Below are 19,395 nucleotides of genomic sequence, written 5' to 3'. Positions count from 1 at the left end.
TACAAGGTCAGTTTCACCAACTTAGTGAGGCCTTTACAACTTAGTGAGACCCTGTTTCAAAATAAAAAAATAAAATAGGACTAGGGGGGTGTAGATCAGAGGTAGAATGCCTCGGGTTCCATCCTCAGTACCACCAAAAAAAAAAAAAAAGTATAATTTCCATAATATTTTTAATGGAGAATCAAAGTAAAATAACTAAGATCACCATTATATTAAATAAGAACAAACTTAAGGGTCGCTTGGGTGATGGGCATCTTAACCCTTAAACTCCTGAACTAGGGGGAGCTTTGGAGAAAACAGCTGTTGTCCCAACTTCCTCCATTCCAAATTTCTCTTGTGTATCAGCGGTCACTGCTTGCTGCCATTGGCACATTAGTAGCAGTGTCCTTATTCATGGTTGCTTCTGATATTCTCTGCACTGGGCAACTAAACTGTCAATTTTGTTAAGAGTTTTGTGGGGTTTAGTTATTTTATTTTTTATTTTTTGGTGTGGGACTGGGGATTAAACCCAGAGGTAGTCTACTTTCAAGCTACACGCCCTACCCAGTCCTATGCATGTATCTAGTATTTATTTTTATTTATTATTATTATTATTATTATTATTATTATTATTATTATTATTATTTTGCTGTACTTCGATTTAAACCCAGGGATCTTCTAACACTGAGCTACACCTCCAGCCTTATTTTATTCTTTTTTTGAAACAGGATCATACTAGGTTGTGGAATGCCTAAGTTGCTGAGACTGGCTGCAAACCTGTGATTCTCCTGTTACAGCTTCCTAAGTACTGGGATTACAAGCTTCCGCCACAACACCTGGTTTATTTATTTTAAAACACTGTCTCACTAGATTGATGAGCATCTCACTACTTGCTAACACTGTCCTCAAACTTGCAATCCTCCCGTCTCAGCCTCTTAAGAACTGGATTTACAAGTACAGTGCTCCACATCCAACTTACACTTAAATTTTGTGCATGTGGTACTGGAGGCTGAATCCACAGCATTCTACCTAAGAACTACACCCTCAGCCCTATTTTATGTTTTAATTTGAAACAGGTCTTGCTAAGTTACCAGGCTGGCCTTGGTAACTTACTGCTGGCCTTAAACCTGAGATCCTCAGGTCTCAGATTTCCAAGTACTGGGATTACAGGTACACACTACCGTGCCCAGCTGGTTCTGATGTTTTAAAGAAAAGTTAAGTATGAGTAAAATTCATTAGCTTTAGCATATCCTGTTTGTACTGTTTAGGTCTTTCTTGCTATCTAGGTTTAGTTGTATTTCTGAGTGACATCTGAACAAGCAAGGTATTAATGTTATATTCTGAGACTACAGGGATCTACTTTGTTGCTGTTCTTCTGTTTAAACTTAGGACATTTAATTTAACCAAAAGTATCTTAAAAACAATAGAGGTGGCTGCTATTTATCATTTGTTAATGGATAGCATTAGAATATGGAAGTCTGAGCAGGTGTTGTGGCCCAGGCTTGTAATCCCAGTACTTGAGAGGCTGAGACAGGACTACAAACTGAAGGACAGCCTCAGCAAATAGTGAGACATTAACCTAGTGAGACCCTGTTTCAAAATAAAAAATAAAATAGGGCTGGGGGTGTAGAATGTCCCTGGGTTCAATCCCTCATGGAAGGAAGAAGGAAAGAAGGAAGGAGGTATGTTGGTTAGTTAAGGATTTTTCTTTTTCCTGAGAAAAAGAAACTCTTAAGTAGAGATTTGTTTCAAGAAAAGTGCAAAAAGAAGCCGGGCGTGGTGGAGCATGCTTGTAATCCCTGCGCTTGGGAGGCGGATACAGGAGGATCGCCCAGGTTTGAAGCCAGCCGTTGGCTTAAGAGATCCTGTTTCCAAATATAAAAAGGTATAAAATAGGTCTGGGAGTGTAGCCCGGAGGTAGAAGGGCTTCCAGGAACCCCAGTACCACCAAAAAAATAAAGAAAGAAAGAAAAGAAAAAGAAAAGTGCAAAAAGGCATAAGGCAGTGCTCTACCAAATTATAATTTGCTAAATAGAGCAAAAGACTTAGAATTCCACTAGGACTCAAACTTTTTTTTTCAGTACTGAGGATTGAACCCTATTTTTTATCCTTTATTCTGAAACAGGGTCTCACTAAGCTGCAGAGGGCCTAAGTAGCCAATGCTGGCTGCGAACCTGGATCCTCCTGTCTCAGCCTCCCATGTACTGAGATCAAACTGTTCTTACTGGTTTAATTAAACAGTACTTATTAGGGAAAAGAACAAGAACTCAAGATACCATGTGATCTTAAACAAGTTTCGAAAATATCTGCCTAGTACTGCTGTGAAAGTTACCAACAATACAGACACAAACACTCATACACAGAAATGCTCTAGACCAAGACCAATGATGACTGGCAATGGCATTTCAAAATTTGGCAAAAAAAAAAAGGGCTAACAGGTGGGTAAATAACTGTTAATATTGTTATTCATAGCTTTTCAGATTAATTATCAAGGAACACTTTGAAGCATTACCAAAAAATAAGACCTGAAGAAAGTACTGTACGGTATATGTAGTATTTGGGCTTTTTGTTGTTTAAAAACAATAAAAGTCCACTGGGCATGGTGGCTCACACCTGTAATCCCAGTACTTGGGAAACTGAGACAAGAGGATAACAGATTCCAGGATAGCCTCAGCAAGTAGTAAGACTCTAAGCAACCTAGTGAGCCCCTATTTGAAAACAAAAAATAAAAAGTAGGCTGGGAGTGTAGCTCTGAAGTAGAATGTCCCTGGATTCAATTCCCAGTACCACAGGGGGCCAAAAAAAAAAAAAGCTCCATTTTATTCACATCCTAGAAATGATATAATTCAGAACTTTCTGTGTGATAAAATTTAATTTAAAATATGGTTTCTCAAGTGTCAAGCAAAGACAGTCATTTCAGATAGATACCCCATTTATATAGATCATAATGCTTTTATGCAAAAAAAGGCATGAATGTTGGTGGCACTTTTAATCCCAAGGCCTTCAGCAACTTACTGTAGCTCAGAGGTAGAATACACACACACACACACACACACACACACACACACACACACACACCATAAATTCAAGATGATAGGAAAGAAATAAACTCTTTAAGAATCAGTACATTACTTCAGGATTGTGAAACCCAAAATATAAAAACTTTATTTGGATTAAATTTAACTCTTTACAAAGAATGAAAGCTAAAACAGTAAGGAACTTAAAACAGACTCTTACTATTGGTACTAAGAGAAAGCTGACATAATAAAACAGATCAATGCTTCACAATTAATCCATCTGACCCCTGATTAGGCCTTTATTAATCCAATCTCCCTTGATCTTTCTCATTCAATCTTACTAAAAGAAAGCCATTACTTAGCCAGGCATAATGGCATGTGCTTATAAACCCAGTACTTGGAAAGCTAAGATAGGAGAATGGCAAGTTCAAAGCCAACCTTGGCAATTTAGTGAGGGTCTTGGCAACCTAGCAAGACCCTGATTCCAAAAAAGAAATAAAATTGGGCTGGGGGTATAGCTTGGAGGAAGAATCCCTCTGGGTTCAACCTCCAGTTTACTTAAAACAAAATAGAGAGCCGGGCATAGTGGCCCATGCTTGTAATCCAGCATTTGGGAGGCTGAGACAGGAGGATTGCGTAGGTTTGAAGCCAGTCTCAGCTACTTAGTGAGGCCCTTTGCAACTCAGTGAGACCCTGTTTCAAAATAAAGAATAAAAAATAAGCCGGGCATGGTGGTGCATGCTTGTAATCCCAGTACTTGGGAGGCTGAGACAGGAGGACTATGTAGGTTCGAAGCCACCCTCAACTACTTAGTGAGGCTCTCAAGAAACTTAGTGAGACCCTGTTTCCAAATAAAATAGAAAATAGATTTGGGAGTGTAGACCAATATAGAAAATCCCTGGGTTCCATTCCCCAGCACCACAAAAAATAAATAAATAAATAAATAAAATAAAATAAAATAAAAAACAAAAAATAGGGCTGGTGGTGCCTCTCAGAGGTAGAATGCCCCTGAGGAGTTCCATCCCCAGTACTGGAAGAAAAAAAAAAAAAAAAAATTGGAACAGAAATATCCTGTACTTATTCTCTCTGCTTCCTAACCATAGGCAGTCATTCCTTAATCCCACTGGAAATTTGTTATTTGAGGCAATCTGCTAATCTCTATCTGCTAATAAAGACTGAGCACATCAATAATGATTTATCTCCCATTGTTTGAATTACATAAAAGTCTGTTTAATTAATACAATAGCCAGGCGTGGTGGCGAACACTTGTTATCCCAGCATTTAGGAGGCTGAGATAGAAGGATCACAGTTGGCAGACAGCCTCAGCTACTTAGTGAGGCTCTTTGCAACTCAGTGAGACCCTGTTTCCAAATAATGAATAAAAAATAGGCAGGGGGTATAGCTCGGAAGTCAAATGCCCCTGGGTTCCATCCCCAGACCCGAAAAAAAAAATTAACACAAGATCATCTACCATGTATATATTGACCAATATATCTCATATGTCTGTCTATAGAAATTACATTTATCTTTTCTTCTTTGTGGTATTAGAGATTGAACCCAAGTGTACTTTACCACCGAACCAAATTACAGTGCTGGGGATAGAACCCAAGGCCTCATGAATACTAGGTTTTACCTTTTTCTCCCCTTTTTGTGGTACTCAGGATTGAACCCAAGGCATTCTACTTCCAAATTATTTCCTTCCTTCCTTTCTTGAAACAGGGCCTCACTAAATTGCTGGGGCTGGCCTCAATTCTGCAATCCTCCCACCTCAGCCACCCAAGTACTGGGATTACAGGCCCGTGCCACCACACTGACTAATTTTTTTATATTGACACATGGTCTCACTAAATTGACTGGCCTGGCTGGGTGTGGTGGCACACACTTGTAATCCCAGCATTTGGGAGGCTGAGCATTTGGGAGGAGGATAGTGGTTTGCGGACAGCCTCAGCTATTTAGTGAGTCCCTCTGCAACTCAGTGAGACCCTGTTTCAAAATAAATAATAAAAAATAGAGCTAGGGGTGTAGCTCGCCATCCTCAGTACAAAAAAAAAAAAAAAAAAAAAATGACTGGGCTGGCCTGGAACTTGTGCTCCTGCCTCAACCTCTAGAGTAGCTAGGATCACAGGTGTGCACAGCCATGCCCAGTGGTTTTTAACTGAACTATGCTGATTATACCCTGCATATTTACACTCTTTCTTAATTATTCTTTTTATGGTACTGAAGACTGAACACAGGGGCATTTTACCTCCAAGCTATATACCCTCAGCTTGTTTTTTTTTTTGGGGGGGGGGTTTAAACAGGGTCTCAATAGGTTGCTGAGAGTCTCAAAACATTGCTAAGGCTTTTGTGGCACTAGCATTCGTCCTGTCTCAGCCTCCCTCATTCTCAGCCTACAGGGAGCCACCATGCTTGGCTAAGATTTAAGAAACATAAAAAATTTAAGAATACTTTAAGCCAGAGACAGGGGGATCATAGGCAATCCAGGATTGCCTCAGCAATGTAATGAGACTCTCAGCAACCTAGTGAGACCCTGTTTAAAAAAAAAAAAAAAGCAATAGCTAGGTGTGGTGGCACCCACCTGTAATCCTAGTACTTGCGAGGCTGAGAGAGAAGGCTCACAGGTTGGTGGCCAACCTCAGCTACTTAGTGAGGCCCTCCACAAATGAGTGAAACCCTGTTTCAAAGTAAAGAACACAAAATAGGGCTGAGGGTGTAGCTTAGAGCTCAGGGGTAGAATGCATTTGGGTTCAATCCCGTAAAGCAAAAAAAAAGAAAAAAACCCAAAACAAAAAATTAATATATTCAATTTGTAATAAGAGACAGCTGATAGACTTCAAACTGAATAAGGTACCTTTTGTGGAGCCTGACTTTAGCTCAGTGGTAGAGAACTTGCCTAGCATGCAGGAGTCCCTGGGTTCAATACCCAGCAACCACATACACACAAAGAAGTACCTGTTACTATATCTTTTTTTTTGTGTGTGGGGGGGTCTGGGGATGAAACCCAGAGGCATCTGACCTCCGAGCTATACCCCCTGCCCAATTTTTTATTCTTTATTTTGAAGCCGGGTCTCACTGTGTTGTGGAGGGCCTCACTAAGTAGTTGAGGCTGTCCACAAACCACGATCTTCCTGTCTCAGCCTCCGAAATGCTAGGATTACAAGCGTGCGCTACCACGCCTGGCTTCTGATACTATATCTTATAAAACACTTTATACTTTTCAAGTACCTTTCCATAGTATTTCAGTTGATCTTCAACAATTCTAATCAGTTAATAACACCTGCTTCTGGCCAAGTGTAGTGTCACAAGCTTGTAATCCCAGTACATGGGAGGCTGAGACAGGAGGATCACAGGTTTCCCCACCAGCACCAGCTACTTAATGAGGCCCTCTCAATTTAATGAGACCCTGTATAAAAATAAATAATAAAAAACAGGGCTGGGGATGTAGCTTGGAGGTAGAATGCAACTGGGTTCAATCCCCAGTACCACAATAAAAAAAAAAAAGACGTTGCTAATAAATCAGCACTACAGATTAAGTTCTTTACTCAAGATCTGATAATCGCGTAATCTAGAACCCAAGTTTCCTGCCTTGGTTCTCTTATTCATTATGTAGTATATCTATCGAACCATCCAAAGACTAGTGGCGTGGAGTGGCCAAAGTATGTAAACAGTTTCAATTTAACTGTAAGTACTATAAGAATTATATGAGTGCCACAAAAAGGAAAAATATTTTCCAGGTACATGCAAAGCAGATGAAATGAAGATATCAGTAGCTTCTAGAAATCAGCAGTTTAGAAAGGCTGACATTTGGAAAAGTAATAGATCATGAAATTAGAATGTTAGGCAAAGGCCAGGTAGAGCTAAGAAATGTGAGCCGGGCGTGGTGGCACACGCTTGTAATCCCCACACTTGGGAGGCAGAGACAGGAGGATCGCGCAGGTTCGAAGCCAGATGCGCTGGCTCAGGAGACCCTGTTTCCAAATAAAAATGTAAAAATAGGTCTGGGAGTGTAACCCGGAGGTAGAAGGGCTTCCAGGAACCCCAGTACCACCAAAAAAAAAAAAAAAAAAAAAGAAATGTGACCGAGCCAATGATATGAACAATGTCCATCTTCTAGGAATAATAGCAATAATAAGAGTCTGCTCTAGGATTTTAAACATAAATGTAAACAAAACAATCTTCATAGAGTCCCTGGCTCCAAAGGACAAACTAAGATGCTGTACCATCACAGTTAATACTTATGTGTCAGGCCTTGTCCTCCATCTTTTATATATATTAACTCATTTAATCATAACTTTACAAAAGTAGTACTCTTTATCCCATTTTACAGATCAGAAATTATAGCATAGAATTTGTCACAAGGAGACACAATCACGTAGCAGAAGGGATTTGAATCCAAACAATCTTTACTATGTTAAATTGCAAAAAACTGGTCTCTTCAAACCTAAATTGAGTTCACACTAAGTGACATTCTACATCTCCGGAAGAGATAGTGAGTTTACTTGATGCACTTTTTGATGATACTGTTTCCAGATCTACCTGAAATTACCCATAATTTTTGCTTAAGCTCTGGTCTACTTAGTACTTACTTTTTCTTTGGCTATTAAGTTAAGGCTTGTGTATATTCAGTGTATGATATTAATGTTTCATGAAAAATTTGGTACTCTGAAAAATTGGAGGTGGTTTTGTAACCTGGAAACCACAACATTTCTTTGCTAGAGTTCTTAAAAGAATGCATTGAACTGAGTCTCCCATTTGAATATTGAGGACTTATTTTCCCTTTATCTTCTAAGTTTGTATTGTATTCTTATTTTTATTTTTGGTACTGGGGGTTGAACACAGGGGCATTATCTGCAGCCTTTTTTATTTTATTTATTTGGGGGGGGGAACTTTACTGGGGTTGGAACCTGGGGCATTCTACATCCGGGCTATTCCCCAGTCCTTTTTTTTTTTTTTCTTCTTTATTTTGAAACAGGGTCTCACTGAGTTGCAAAGGGCCTCACAAAGTAGCTGAGGCTATCCACAAACCCAGATCCTCCTGTCTCAGCCTCCCAAGTACTGAGATTACAAGCGTGCACCACTATGCCCTGCTTTAATTTTTATGTTGAAACAGAGTGTTGCTGAAGCTGTCCTCAAACTTATGATTCTCTCATCTTAGCCTCCAAGTACTGGGATTATAGGCATGCACCACTGTGCCTGGTTCATATTTATTTTTTTAGGATGAGAATCTGTAGTAACTTTCAGTCTTGGGATAAAATTTCAGAAAATAGTCTTCAGAGTTTGCTTTAAATTTCAAGCTCACTGATTAGGAGTATGTGCAAAATTCAGATCATAGCTGCACCTCGGTAAGAGTAACTGCTGTGCAAATTAAGGAATGATTGAGAGCTTGTTTGAAATAACCCTTTGTTTCACCACCACCACCCCTTTTTGTACTAGGGATTAAACCCAGGGACATTCTACATCTGAGCTATACCTGCAGTCCTTTTTATTTTCAATTTTTATTTATTTACTGGTTCTGGGGACTGAACCCAGGGGCATCTATCTGAGATATGCCCACCTTCCCTTCCCTTTTTGTTTTCTTTTATTGGTGCATTGTAATTATACATCATCCTGTGGCAGAGTTATAGGAATACACATATACACAACTCATGAACCATTCTCCTTGGCTCCCACCTCCTTTTTTTTTTTTTTTTTTTTTTTTTTTTAGTGGTACTGGGAATTGAACCCAGGGGCATTATACCTCCAGGCTATGCTCCCAGCCCTCCCTTTTATTTATTTATTTATTTATTTATTATTTATTTATTTTTGTGGTAGTGGGAATTGAATCCAGGGTCATTCTACTTCCGAGCTATACCCAGCCCTACTTTTTAGTCTTTTATTTTTTGAGACAGGGTCTCGCTGAGTTATGAAGGGCCTCGCTAAGTAGCTGAGGCCTCTGCAAACTGTGATCTCCCCGTCTCCGCCTCCTGAATGCTGGGATTACGAGCCTATGTCACCATTATTTTTCTTTTAAAACAGTATCCTGTTAGGTTGATTAGAGTTCCACTACTTGCTGAGGTTGTCTTTGAACCTGAATACTGTCTCAGCCCCCCAAGTAATAGGTTTACAGGTGTGAGCCACCTTGCCCAGCTCAATAGTGCTTTTTATTTTTTTAAATTTTTTTATATTTTTTGGTGTTACTGGGGTTCCTGGAAGCCCTTCTACAGCTCTGGGCTACACTCCCAGACCTATTTTTACATTTTTATTTGGAAACAGGGTCTCCTAAGCCAGCGCACACGGCTGGCTTCGAACCTGCGCGATCCTCCTGTCTCTGCCTCCCAAGCGCAGGGATTACAAGCATGTGCCACCACGCCTGGCCTTCAATAGTGCTTTTTAAAAAATACTTTTACTGCACTGGGCATGGTGGTGCACACTTGTAATCCTAATCAGTTAATAACACTACAGGAGGATCACGCAGGTTTGAAGCCCGCCACACTGGCTTAAGAGACCCTGTTTCCAAATAAAAGATATAAAATAGGTCTGGGAGGGTAGCCCGGAGGTAGAAGGGCTTCCAGGAAACCCAGTACCACCGAAAAAATAAGTAAATGAAAAATGCTTTTATTGGTGCATTTTAATTATCAGTGAGGCTCAAAGTCATATAAGCATGCACACAGATCTTGGTTTGTGGTGTGTTTCCCTTCAGGTCTCACTCCTCCATATATGTATATATCAGTGAGATTGGTAGAGATACCTTTCATATGTGGGCACAGCATAATTTGAACTGTTTCTTTCATCTGTTCTTCCCTTCCTTCTGCTTCCTTCCCCATCCATTTCCACTACTCGAATGATCACTTTCCTGATTAGCTAAAGTCTCTTATTTCTTCTAGCTTCCACATGAGAGAAAACAGTCAACCCTTGACTTTCTGAGACTGGCTGATTTCAACAGGCATGATATTCTCTATTTTTGTCCACTTTCCTGAAAATGACATAATTTTGTTCTTTTTTGTGGTAGTAGGGATGGAACCCAGGGGCACTCTACCTCCAAGCTATACCCTCAGCCCTATTTTTTATTCTTTATTTTGAAACAGGGTCTCTGAGTTGCAAAGTGCCTCACTAGGTAGTAGCTAAAGCTGTCCTCAAACTGCGATCCCTCCTGTCTCAGCCTCCCAAATGGTAGGATTATAAGCATGCACCACCGTGCCTGGCTCTGGCTGTGTAAAATTCTATTGCATATACATACCATATTTCCATTAACCAAGCATCTGTTGGCAGACACCTAGGTTGGTTCCATAATTTGGCTACTGTTAATTGTATATGCATGTATCACTATAGCATTCTGACTTTAATTCTTTTAGAAAGATGCTGAGGAGTGGTAGAACTGGGTCATAGGGTGGTTCTATTCCTAGTCTTTTGAGGAACCTCCATACTGATCTCCATAGTGGTTAACTGGCAGTCCCAACAACAATGTTTAAGTGCTCCTACTTCCCCACAGCCTTGAAAGCATTTTTTATTGTTTTTGTTTGTTTGCTTATTTGTTTTGGTGGTGGTTGTTTTGGGTCCTGGGGATTGAACCCAGAGGCATTTTACCTCCAGGCTATACCCCCAGCTTCATTTTACTTCTTACTTGGAAACAGGGTCTCACCAGTTTGCTGAGAGCCTCACTCAAATTAAGTGCCCGGGCCAGCTCTGAACCTGTTGCAAGCCTTCAAAGTACCAGGTTTACAAGCACCACCACACCCCAGCTTATTGTTTATGTTCTTGACGACTACCATTCTAACTGAAGTTAGGTGGATTTTCAGAGTAGTTTTCATTTGCATTTCTCTAATGGCAAATGATGAACAGTTTTCTTCAATTTTTTGCAGAACTGGGGATTGAACCCAGGGGGCATTTTACCTCCTAGCTACACCCCCAGCCCTACTTTTTATTCTTTATTTTGAAACAGGGTCTCACTAAGTTGTGGAGGGCCTAAGTAGCTGATGCTGGCTGCTGTAAACCTGGGATCCTTTTCTCTTAGCCTGTCAAGTACTGGGATTACAAGAGTGCGCCACCACACCCAGCTTTATTCAAATATTTATTGGTAATTTGTATTTCCTCTTTTGAAAAAAAAAGAGAGAGAGACTCTGTTTGATGGCCCTTTTTTTTTGACTTGGCTTCTTTTTTAAAGTTCTTCATATATTCTAGATACGAGTCCTCTATCAGAGGAGTAGCTGGCACTGATTTTCTGCTACTCTATGGGCTCTCTCTTCAGACTTAATGGTTTCTTTGCTAAGAAGCAGCTTTTCAATTTGATGCCATCCCATTTATTGATTTTCAGTTTTATTTCCTGAACTTTGGGGGTCTTAATGAGGAAATCTCTACTAGTGCCTTAATGTTAGAAAGTTGGCCTTATGTTCTATTCTAGTAATTGCAGTTTCTGGTCTAATTGCTAGGTCTCTGACTCGTTTCTTTCTTTTTTTTTTTTTTTTTTTTTTTGGTGGGGGGAGGGTGGGCGTGATACCGGAGATTCAACCCAGGGACGTTCTATCTCTGGGATACATCCTCATTCTTTTTGAAACCAAGTCTTGCTAAGTTGCTGAGGATGGCCTCAAACCAGCAATCCTCCTGTCTCAGCCTCCCAAGTACTGGAATTACAAGCATACATCACCATACATGGCTTGATCCATCCGGAGCTACTTTTATGCAGAGTAAGACTAAGGTCTATTTCATTCTCCTACATATGGATGGATATCCAGTTATCCCAACTCTACTTGTTAAAATCAACTGGTTATGAGGATTTGTTTCTGTACCTTCTATTCTATTTCATTGATTTATGTGTCTCTTTTTGTTCTGTTTTCTTAAAGCATATTTGCTATGTTTCTTAAAAAGTAAGATCTTTCCTTAGAAAAGCAACGTAGTAAACTCTACTGGCAGAGCCCAGGCAAAACATTTCCTGACCAAGGCAACTGGGCATTCAAATTAAGGTATAACATGGTGGCACCTGCCTATAATCCCAGTACTTAGGAGGTTGAGCCAGAAGGACTGCAGGTTCCAGGACAGTATGAGGAAGTAGTGAGACTCTCAGCAATTCAGTGAGACCTTGTTTCAAAAACTAAAAATAAAAGCCGGGCGTGGTGGCGCATGCGTGTAATCCAGCATTTGGGAGGCCGAGACTGGAGGATCGCAGTTCCCAGACAGCCTCAGCTACTTAGTGAGGCCCTCTGCAACTCACTGAGACCCTGTTTCAAAATAAAGAATAAAAAATTGGGCAAGGGGTATAGCTCGGAGGTCAAATGCCCCTGAGTTCCACCCCCAGACCGGCAAAAAAAAAAAAGTAAAAATAAAATATAGCCGGGAGTGGTGGCGCAAGCTTGTAAGTCCAAGCACGTGGGAGGCCGAGTCAGGAGGATTGCATAGGTTCAAAGCCAGCCTCAGCTACTTAGTGAAGCTCTCCGCATCTTAGCAAGACCCTGTTTCCAAATAAAATATAAAAAAATAGGTCTGGGAGTATAGCCTAGAGGTAGAAAAACCCCTGGGTTCCACCCCCAGTACCCCCCACACACACACACAAAAAAAAAAAAAACAGAAAAAAAAAGAAAATAGGACTGGGGGTGCAGTACAGAAGTAGGATACTTTTGGGTTCAATCCTCAGTACCAAAAAATAAAAATAAAACAAAAATAAGACATACCATTTGCCTAATAAACCCAAGTAAAGAAATATGAATACTAGGATATGAATTATTACTTAAGATCCTGTGGTATCAAAATATTACCCAAGTCGGGTGTGGTGGCACATGCTTATAATCCCAACATTTGGGAAGCTGAGACAGGGATAGCAGTTTGAGAACAGCCTCAGCTACTTAGGCCCTCCGTAACTTAGTGAGACCCTGTTTCAGAATAAAGAATAAAGCCGGGCGTGGTGGCGCACGCTTGTAATCCCTGCGCTTGGGAGGCTGAGACAGGAGGATCGCACAGGTTCGAAGCCAGCCTCGGCTGCTAACTGAGACCCTGTTTCCAAATAAAATATAAAATAGGTTGGGCGTGTAGCCCGGAGGTAGAAAGCCTCTGGGTTCCACCCCTAGTACCACCAAAAAAAGAAAAAAGAAAAAAGAATAAAAAATAGGGCAGGGGGTGTAGCTCAGAGGTCAAATGCCCCTGGGTTCCATCCCCAGACCCGTAAAAAATAAATAAATAAATAAAAGTATTACCCAGGTTATCATTTATTAAGAACTTATGATTCTGGAAGGCTGAGTCAGAAGAATCACAGGTTTCAAGCCAGACTTAGCAACTTAGTGAGACCTTGTTTCCAAATAAAAAAATAAAATAGGTTTGGAAGTATAGCTCAGAGGTAGAATGCCCCTAGCCTCAGCACCACACACACAAAAAAATATGTACCAGGCATGGTGGCACCTGTGTAGTCCTAGTACTGGAGAGGTTGAGACAGAAGATTGCAAGAGACCCTATTTAAAATAAAAGTAAAGGGCTGGGGATGTAGCCCTGAGTTCAATCCCAAAAAGAACTGATGCTTTATTTACTATATAACTACACACACCAGGACTCTTAAAAATAAGCTTGACAGTAAGTAGTTTGACTTGTATACCATACTCACTCATTCCCACAAAGTCTATTTATATTTCCTTTTGTAGTGATAAAATCAATACCTAAAGCAGAAGCCTGAAATGGGAAATAGAAAACTGGATTTCTCTAGAAATCTAAGTTACTTCTATATCAAAATAGTATTGCTTCATTTGAAATTATTAATTAGCCACGTACTGGCCTACAAATGCCTTAACACCTTCCAAATTATTAGATCCTAGTAAACTTAATTTTTATTCTTCATTAACCTAAGCAAGTTATTTGTATATTCTCAGGATTTCAGGTTCCTTACCTATCAAACAAGTAATTGGTCAGTATAACCTAAGATTTTTTTTCAGTTTTAATATAATAAGATTTTATAACTAAACATAGTATTTCTCTTGTCTTGCCATGGAAAAACACACACTTAAAAGTATACATTTAGCCAGGCGTGGTGGCGCACACTTGTAATCCCCGTGCTTGGGAGGCGGAGACAGGAGGATCGCGCAGGTTTGAAGCTAGCTGCGCTGGCTTAAGAGTCCCTGTTTCAAAATATAAAATAGGTCTGGGAGTATAACCCAGAGGTAGAAGGGCTTCCAGGAATCCCAGTACCACACACACACACACACACACACACACACACAGTATATACATTTAATGCCAGGTGTGATATGAATGCCTGTAATCCCAGTACTTAGGAAGCTGAAACAGGAGGATTACAGATTCAACTCAAGCCTAAACAACCTAGTGAGACTCATCCCCCTAGGGAGACCCTGTTTCTAAATAACAAATAAAAAGGACTGGAGGTGTAGTTTGGAGGTAGAACAAAGGCAAAACAAGTATACGTTTAGTGAAAGGCTTTCCTTTCTTCCCAATGCCACCAATTGGGAAGAAATTAGTCATTCTTTCGCTTGTCCTTTAATCTGGATCCAAAGACAAAAGTTCAAACACTGACCTACTGATACTTTACTAGGCACATACTCTAAGTGTCCTGGTCAAAAAAATAAAACTACTGAATAAAGAATCCCTGGGCTACAATAGTGTATGTTAAACCAAAATGGAAAAATGACAGAAGAATGGGCGAATGACATGGTAGAAGAATGGGCGAATGACATGGTAGTTTCTAAACAAGGGTACCACTTAATGAACTAGGATTCATTAAGTTCTACAGCCAAATCCTGAGTTGGCTTAAAATAATACGCAATGTAAAATTTTCCTAGGTTTGATAATGTCCATGACTAGATACAGAACTAGAAAACCAAAAAAATTATGAGTTCTCAGAAAAACTGAGTTCTTAATGTGACATTAGACAAATTGAGTTTTTTGCACTGTTATTAGTTCCAGTGTAATAAACTATCAGAAAATTCCAGATGATAAAGAAAAAACAAACATTACTTTGTGAGAAAACTTTAAAGTGAAATAAAGCTAACAAAATTAATTCATAAAATACTCCACACTAAGGTCCAGTCTAAAAAAATAAAATAATTAAAAAGTATCTATTCAAATATGAAATTATAACATGAAAATAAAATTCCATGGTTAGTAGCAATACCCATACTTGGTTAAAAAATAGGTGTCTGCCTACAAATTTTTACCTATACACCAAAAGGAATCAGACCTAAGTTTTTGAGTATGACTGACCAATAGAAGTTAGTTTAATGTTTTTGTTTTTTTAGTGGCACTGGGGATTGAACCTAGGGACATTCTACCTCTGAGCTACACCCCCAGTCCTATTTTACTTTTGTTTTTAAACAGGGTCTCGCTAAGTTGATAAGTCTCACTCCTTGCTGAGGCTGTCCTGGAACTTGTGATCCTTCTGTCTCAGCCTTCCAAGCACTGAGATTACAAGCATGTGCCACCACGCCTGGCAATAGTTTAAGTTTAAAAAAAAAAAAATCTCATCTTTCCAACTCTAAGCCACTATAAAAGTAATGACTACTTTTTACTTTACATTGTCTTAGAAATTCCATACCAAGTGCAGAACTTAAGAAATCATTATGTTCTCCCCTCTTCAAGGGAAAAAAAAAAAAAAAAGCCCAGTTCAGTGGCACCTGCCTGTAATTCCAGTACTTGTGAGACTGAAGCAGGAAGATCATAAATTTCAGACCAGCCAGCAACTTAAGCAAGAGATCCTTTATTTAAAAAAAAAAAAAAAAAAAAAAAAAAAGCTGGGGGCATGCTTGTAATCCTAGCACTTAGGAGGCTGAGACAGGAGGATCGCACAGGTTCAAAGCCAGCCTCAGCTACTGAAACTCTCAGCAACTTAGTGAGACCCTACTTCCAAATAAAATATAAAATAGGCCTGGGTTCCACCCCCCCGTACCACAAAAAAAGAAAAAGAAAGGAGGGGGGGAAAGATAGAAAGAAAGAAAGATGCTGAGGGTATATCTGAGTGGCACAGCACCCTTGGAGTCAATCTCTAGAGAGAAAGAGAGGGGGGAGGAAGGGAGGAAGGAAATTACTATGTTCCTAAAGAACTTGCCAGTTTTTAAAGTTTACTTCCACATGATGTGTTAACTTCCTTTCACATTTGATTTGGCTTTGGTCCTTTGGAAGCTGACATGCAAAGAGTTACATGTTAACATATTGGTTTAGGAATAAAGTTAGTTCTCAGAGCTTTCAGTTACTTTCCTATCCCATTTCAAATTGGTCCATTTTCTTGGCAAGAAGCATCATCAATAATGGCATTTTTCATTCACAGTATAGCTGACATTTTCCTTCAGTGACATCCTGCTTCTACCAATAACCCCTGCTCACTTCCGCATGAGGGCAGCCAAGTAAACTGCTATAGACAAGCAACAAGTAGCCCAAACTCAGCTAGCTGCTTAAACCTAGAATATACTTGTCCATCAGAATGACATGCCATTATAACACAAAAACCTTTAAAACTTAAAAAAAAAAAAAAGCATTAAAACATTATGGCTCCTTTGGTCTCTCAGGGAAATTTAGCTTAAAAATCTTTTATATAGTAAGATTCAAGTGATAACATTACAATTCTAAAAGCACATACAATTTTGTATGGATCTTCTACTGTAGCGTGAATAGGGTGAATAAATTCATTTAAAATGAACAAAGTCAGATCACTGCTAGTTACCATATGGCTTACACATCATTAGGTAGCGCTTTGGCAAACATGTACATTACCTTATTAGTCCCAAGGCATTTACCCAAAAGGGATAGAAAGAAGGGTTTTTCTGTTTTGTGGACTGAGACTGAACCCAGGAATATTCTACTTCCACGTTACACCCTCAACCCATTTTTTTGTTTGTTTTTATTTTTGTTTTGAAGCAGGGTCTCCATAGGTTACTGAGTCTCCCTTAACTGCTGAGGCTGTCCTTGAACATGTGATCCTCCTGTCTCAGCCTCCCAGATATTACAGATATGTGCCAACACACCCGGCTTTTTAAAATTTTTAATAATTATACTACATGCCCGTTCAGCCATCAAATAGATATATCCAAAAGAACAAGGTCGTTCTTATTTTAAAAGAACAGCCTGATCTCAGGGATGGAAACACAAGCTTCTCACACAAGGGCGGCTCATCTCTGCAGAGGCTGAGAGTCTGAAATGCACAAGGCAAGAAGTCTCTGTACTTTCCTACCTCAAAAACGTCTCCAATAGTTCCCAGTTTCTGCCAGACACAAAACCAACAATAAGGAAACCATATGTTTGTATCAAGATGACTTTCATTCCTTGCCTAGTAGCAAATCCCTCTGGCTATCAATAATTCTTATCTTTTCAAACACCTAGGTACATGCTTTACATTCTCCTAATTTCAACCTCTTCCCGAAGTTGGCCTTTCCCTCCCACCCACCGCCGCCAAACAGAAAATTACACGTAAAATGTGAACCCCATAAACTGGCTTAACTGAGCCACGTTTGGGATCCAAACCACCGTAAAAGCAAGTAGGTGGGGCTTTACCTGCAGTTCACACCAGGCTACTTCCACAGTGGTTTCCGTGTCCAGACCTTTGTAGACCGTCTTAAAGGAGCCTCTGCCGATTTCGATGTCAAACTTGAGAAAGCGGCCGTCGTTGGACATTCCCACGGCCTTGGTCTCCAGCTCTTCGATATCATCCTGTTGCTGGCTCCGTTCCTCCGGCGACTCCTTGGCGCTGCCGCCACCGCTGCCACTTCCACTTCTGGCCGGCGGTGGCTCCTCTTTGGTCCCCACGAGGCTGGGCTGGGAAACCGGGCGGTCTTTGCTGGTACTGCTGGGGGCAGTCGAGGCAGCCGGGCCCGCGACGGCGGGCTCGCCGGGGGCGGCAGCGGCGGGGGGCTGCCGTGCCGCCTGGGGGGCGGCGGTGGCGGTCAAGGTCTCCTCCCGCTGGGGCTCCGGTGGAGAACTCTGCGGAGCAGCCGCGGGGCCGCTGGGCTGGGGGACCGAGAACGGGAGGCCGGGCAGCTCCAGCGCCGTGGCATTGGAGTCGCAGATGACGCTCCGGCGGAAGAAGCGGTGCTCGGTGGTGGTGGTGGTGGCGGCGGCCGCCCCACGGCTGTCCTTGTCCATCGTGTGGCGGCGGCGCCGGTACTCCTCGGTCCGGCCGGTCCCCGCGTCGCTCGCCGCGGCCCCCAGCTTCTCGCCCACGGACGAGTCGGAGCTGGAACCATTCTTGGGCGCCGGCGCCGGCGGTGACAAGAACAGGGCGCTCGGGGTGCTGCTCTGCTTCTCGGCGTGGCCGCCTGACATGGTGGGTCCGCTGGAGCGAGGCGGGCGGGCTCGGGTTCGCGAACGGGAAGAGGGAGAAGGGCCTTCGCGGGGGGCCGCGGAGGTCTCGGCGCCGCGCCGACGGCGGGCTGCGGCCGGGCGGACGGCTCCCGCTCGCACTAACAGGGAGCCCCGAGGGCGGCGCGGGCCGGGCCCGGCTGCGGCGGCTCACGGGGCGGGCTCGGCGGCGCGCGGGGGAGCGGAGCCTCGGGGGTTAGCGCCGCACGGTCCGCATCCATCCTGCGGCGCGCAGCGGCCGGCGGGGCGGCGGCGGCGGCGCCGCGGTCATGAGGGCCCGGGGCCCCGCCGGGGCGAGCGCGGCCGGCGCGGCGGGAGGGGCGCGGGCAGGCCGGCGCGTCGCTCACGGGGCGCCCATCGCCCCGCCCGAGCGGAGGCGCGCCCCCTCCCCGAGGCTCCGCACCCGGGCCGCGGAGCCGCGTCCCCCGGCGGCCGGGGCTGCGGAGGGAGAGCGGCCGGGAGGGGAGGGGAGGGCCGCCCGCCGCGGGCCGAGCCCCGCCGCCGCCGCCGCCGCTCCGGGCCGAGGCGGAGGAGGCCGCGAAGACGGGGAGGAGGGGGCTGGGGAGAGAAGAGAGCAGTCACCCCCGCCGGGCGCCTTCTGTCACCGGAGATGGGGGTGCGGGTGGCCGAGGGAGGCGAGCGGCGTCCGCCGGGAAACTCTCCGCGCTAAATGGCGCCGGAGTCTGAAGCCTCCACACAGCCCGCTCCGACCCCGCCCCCCGCCGCCCCGGGCGGCCCCTCCCCCACCGCGCTCGGGGCCCTCGCGCAGGCGCAGCAGGCCCGAGGCGCCCTGGGACGCGTAGTCTGCGAGGGGGAGGCGTGCGCGGGGCTGAGGAGAACGCCGCCTACCGCTCCCGTGAGGCCCCGCGGCCACTGCGGCCCGATGCCTTCTGGGAGTTGTAGTTTTCTTTGGAAACCGCCTCTTCTGGAAGCCTGGTGGGAGCGTCTTCGTGGGTCGCTCCAGCCCATCCTGAAGTCAGCCAGCGCTCGCTAGGAAAATCATGATTTAGCGGTTCTTTGTGGAAGAGGGGAAGGGAGGAAAAAAGGAGAGGGAGGGAGAACAAGAAGATAGACTCCCATCATGCCCTGCCATAAGAGAGCTCTTAGCGTTGCCATGCGATGAAAAATGATCTGTTGTTCATCTTTA

The 19,395-nt window shown here is 43.1% G+C and overlaps 1 protein-coding gene across 1 annotated transcript in view; it reads right to left on the bottom strand.

Moving 5' to 3' along the window:
• Positions 1–18,212, bottom strand: part of WNK1 (WNK lysine deficient protein kinase 1) — a gene marked incomplete at both ends in the record, with an annotated part of 156,439 nt that extends 138,227 nt beyond the window's left edge. The window contains 1 exon segment of the mRNA XM_080705758.1: positions 17,445–18,212. Within this exon segment, the coding sequence (XP_080561884.1) occupies positions 17,445–18,212 (768 nt within the window).
• Positions 18,213–19,395: the final 1,183 nt, after the last annotated feature.

This window comes from Muscardinus avellanarius (assembly GCF_963383645.1).
Source record: "Muscardinus avellanarius genome assembly, chromosome: 11".
In the NCBI taxonomy this organism is placed as follows: Eukaryota; Metazoa; Chordata; class Mammalia; order Rodentia; family Gliridae; genus Muscardinus; species Muscardinus avellanarius.
Note: the sequence above shows the minus strand (reverse complement) of the source record. Positions and strands in the feature narration are given on the sequence as shown.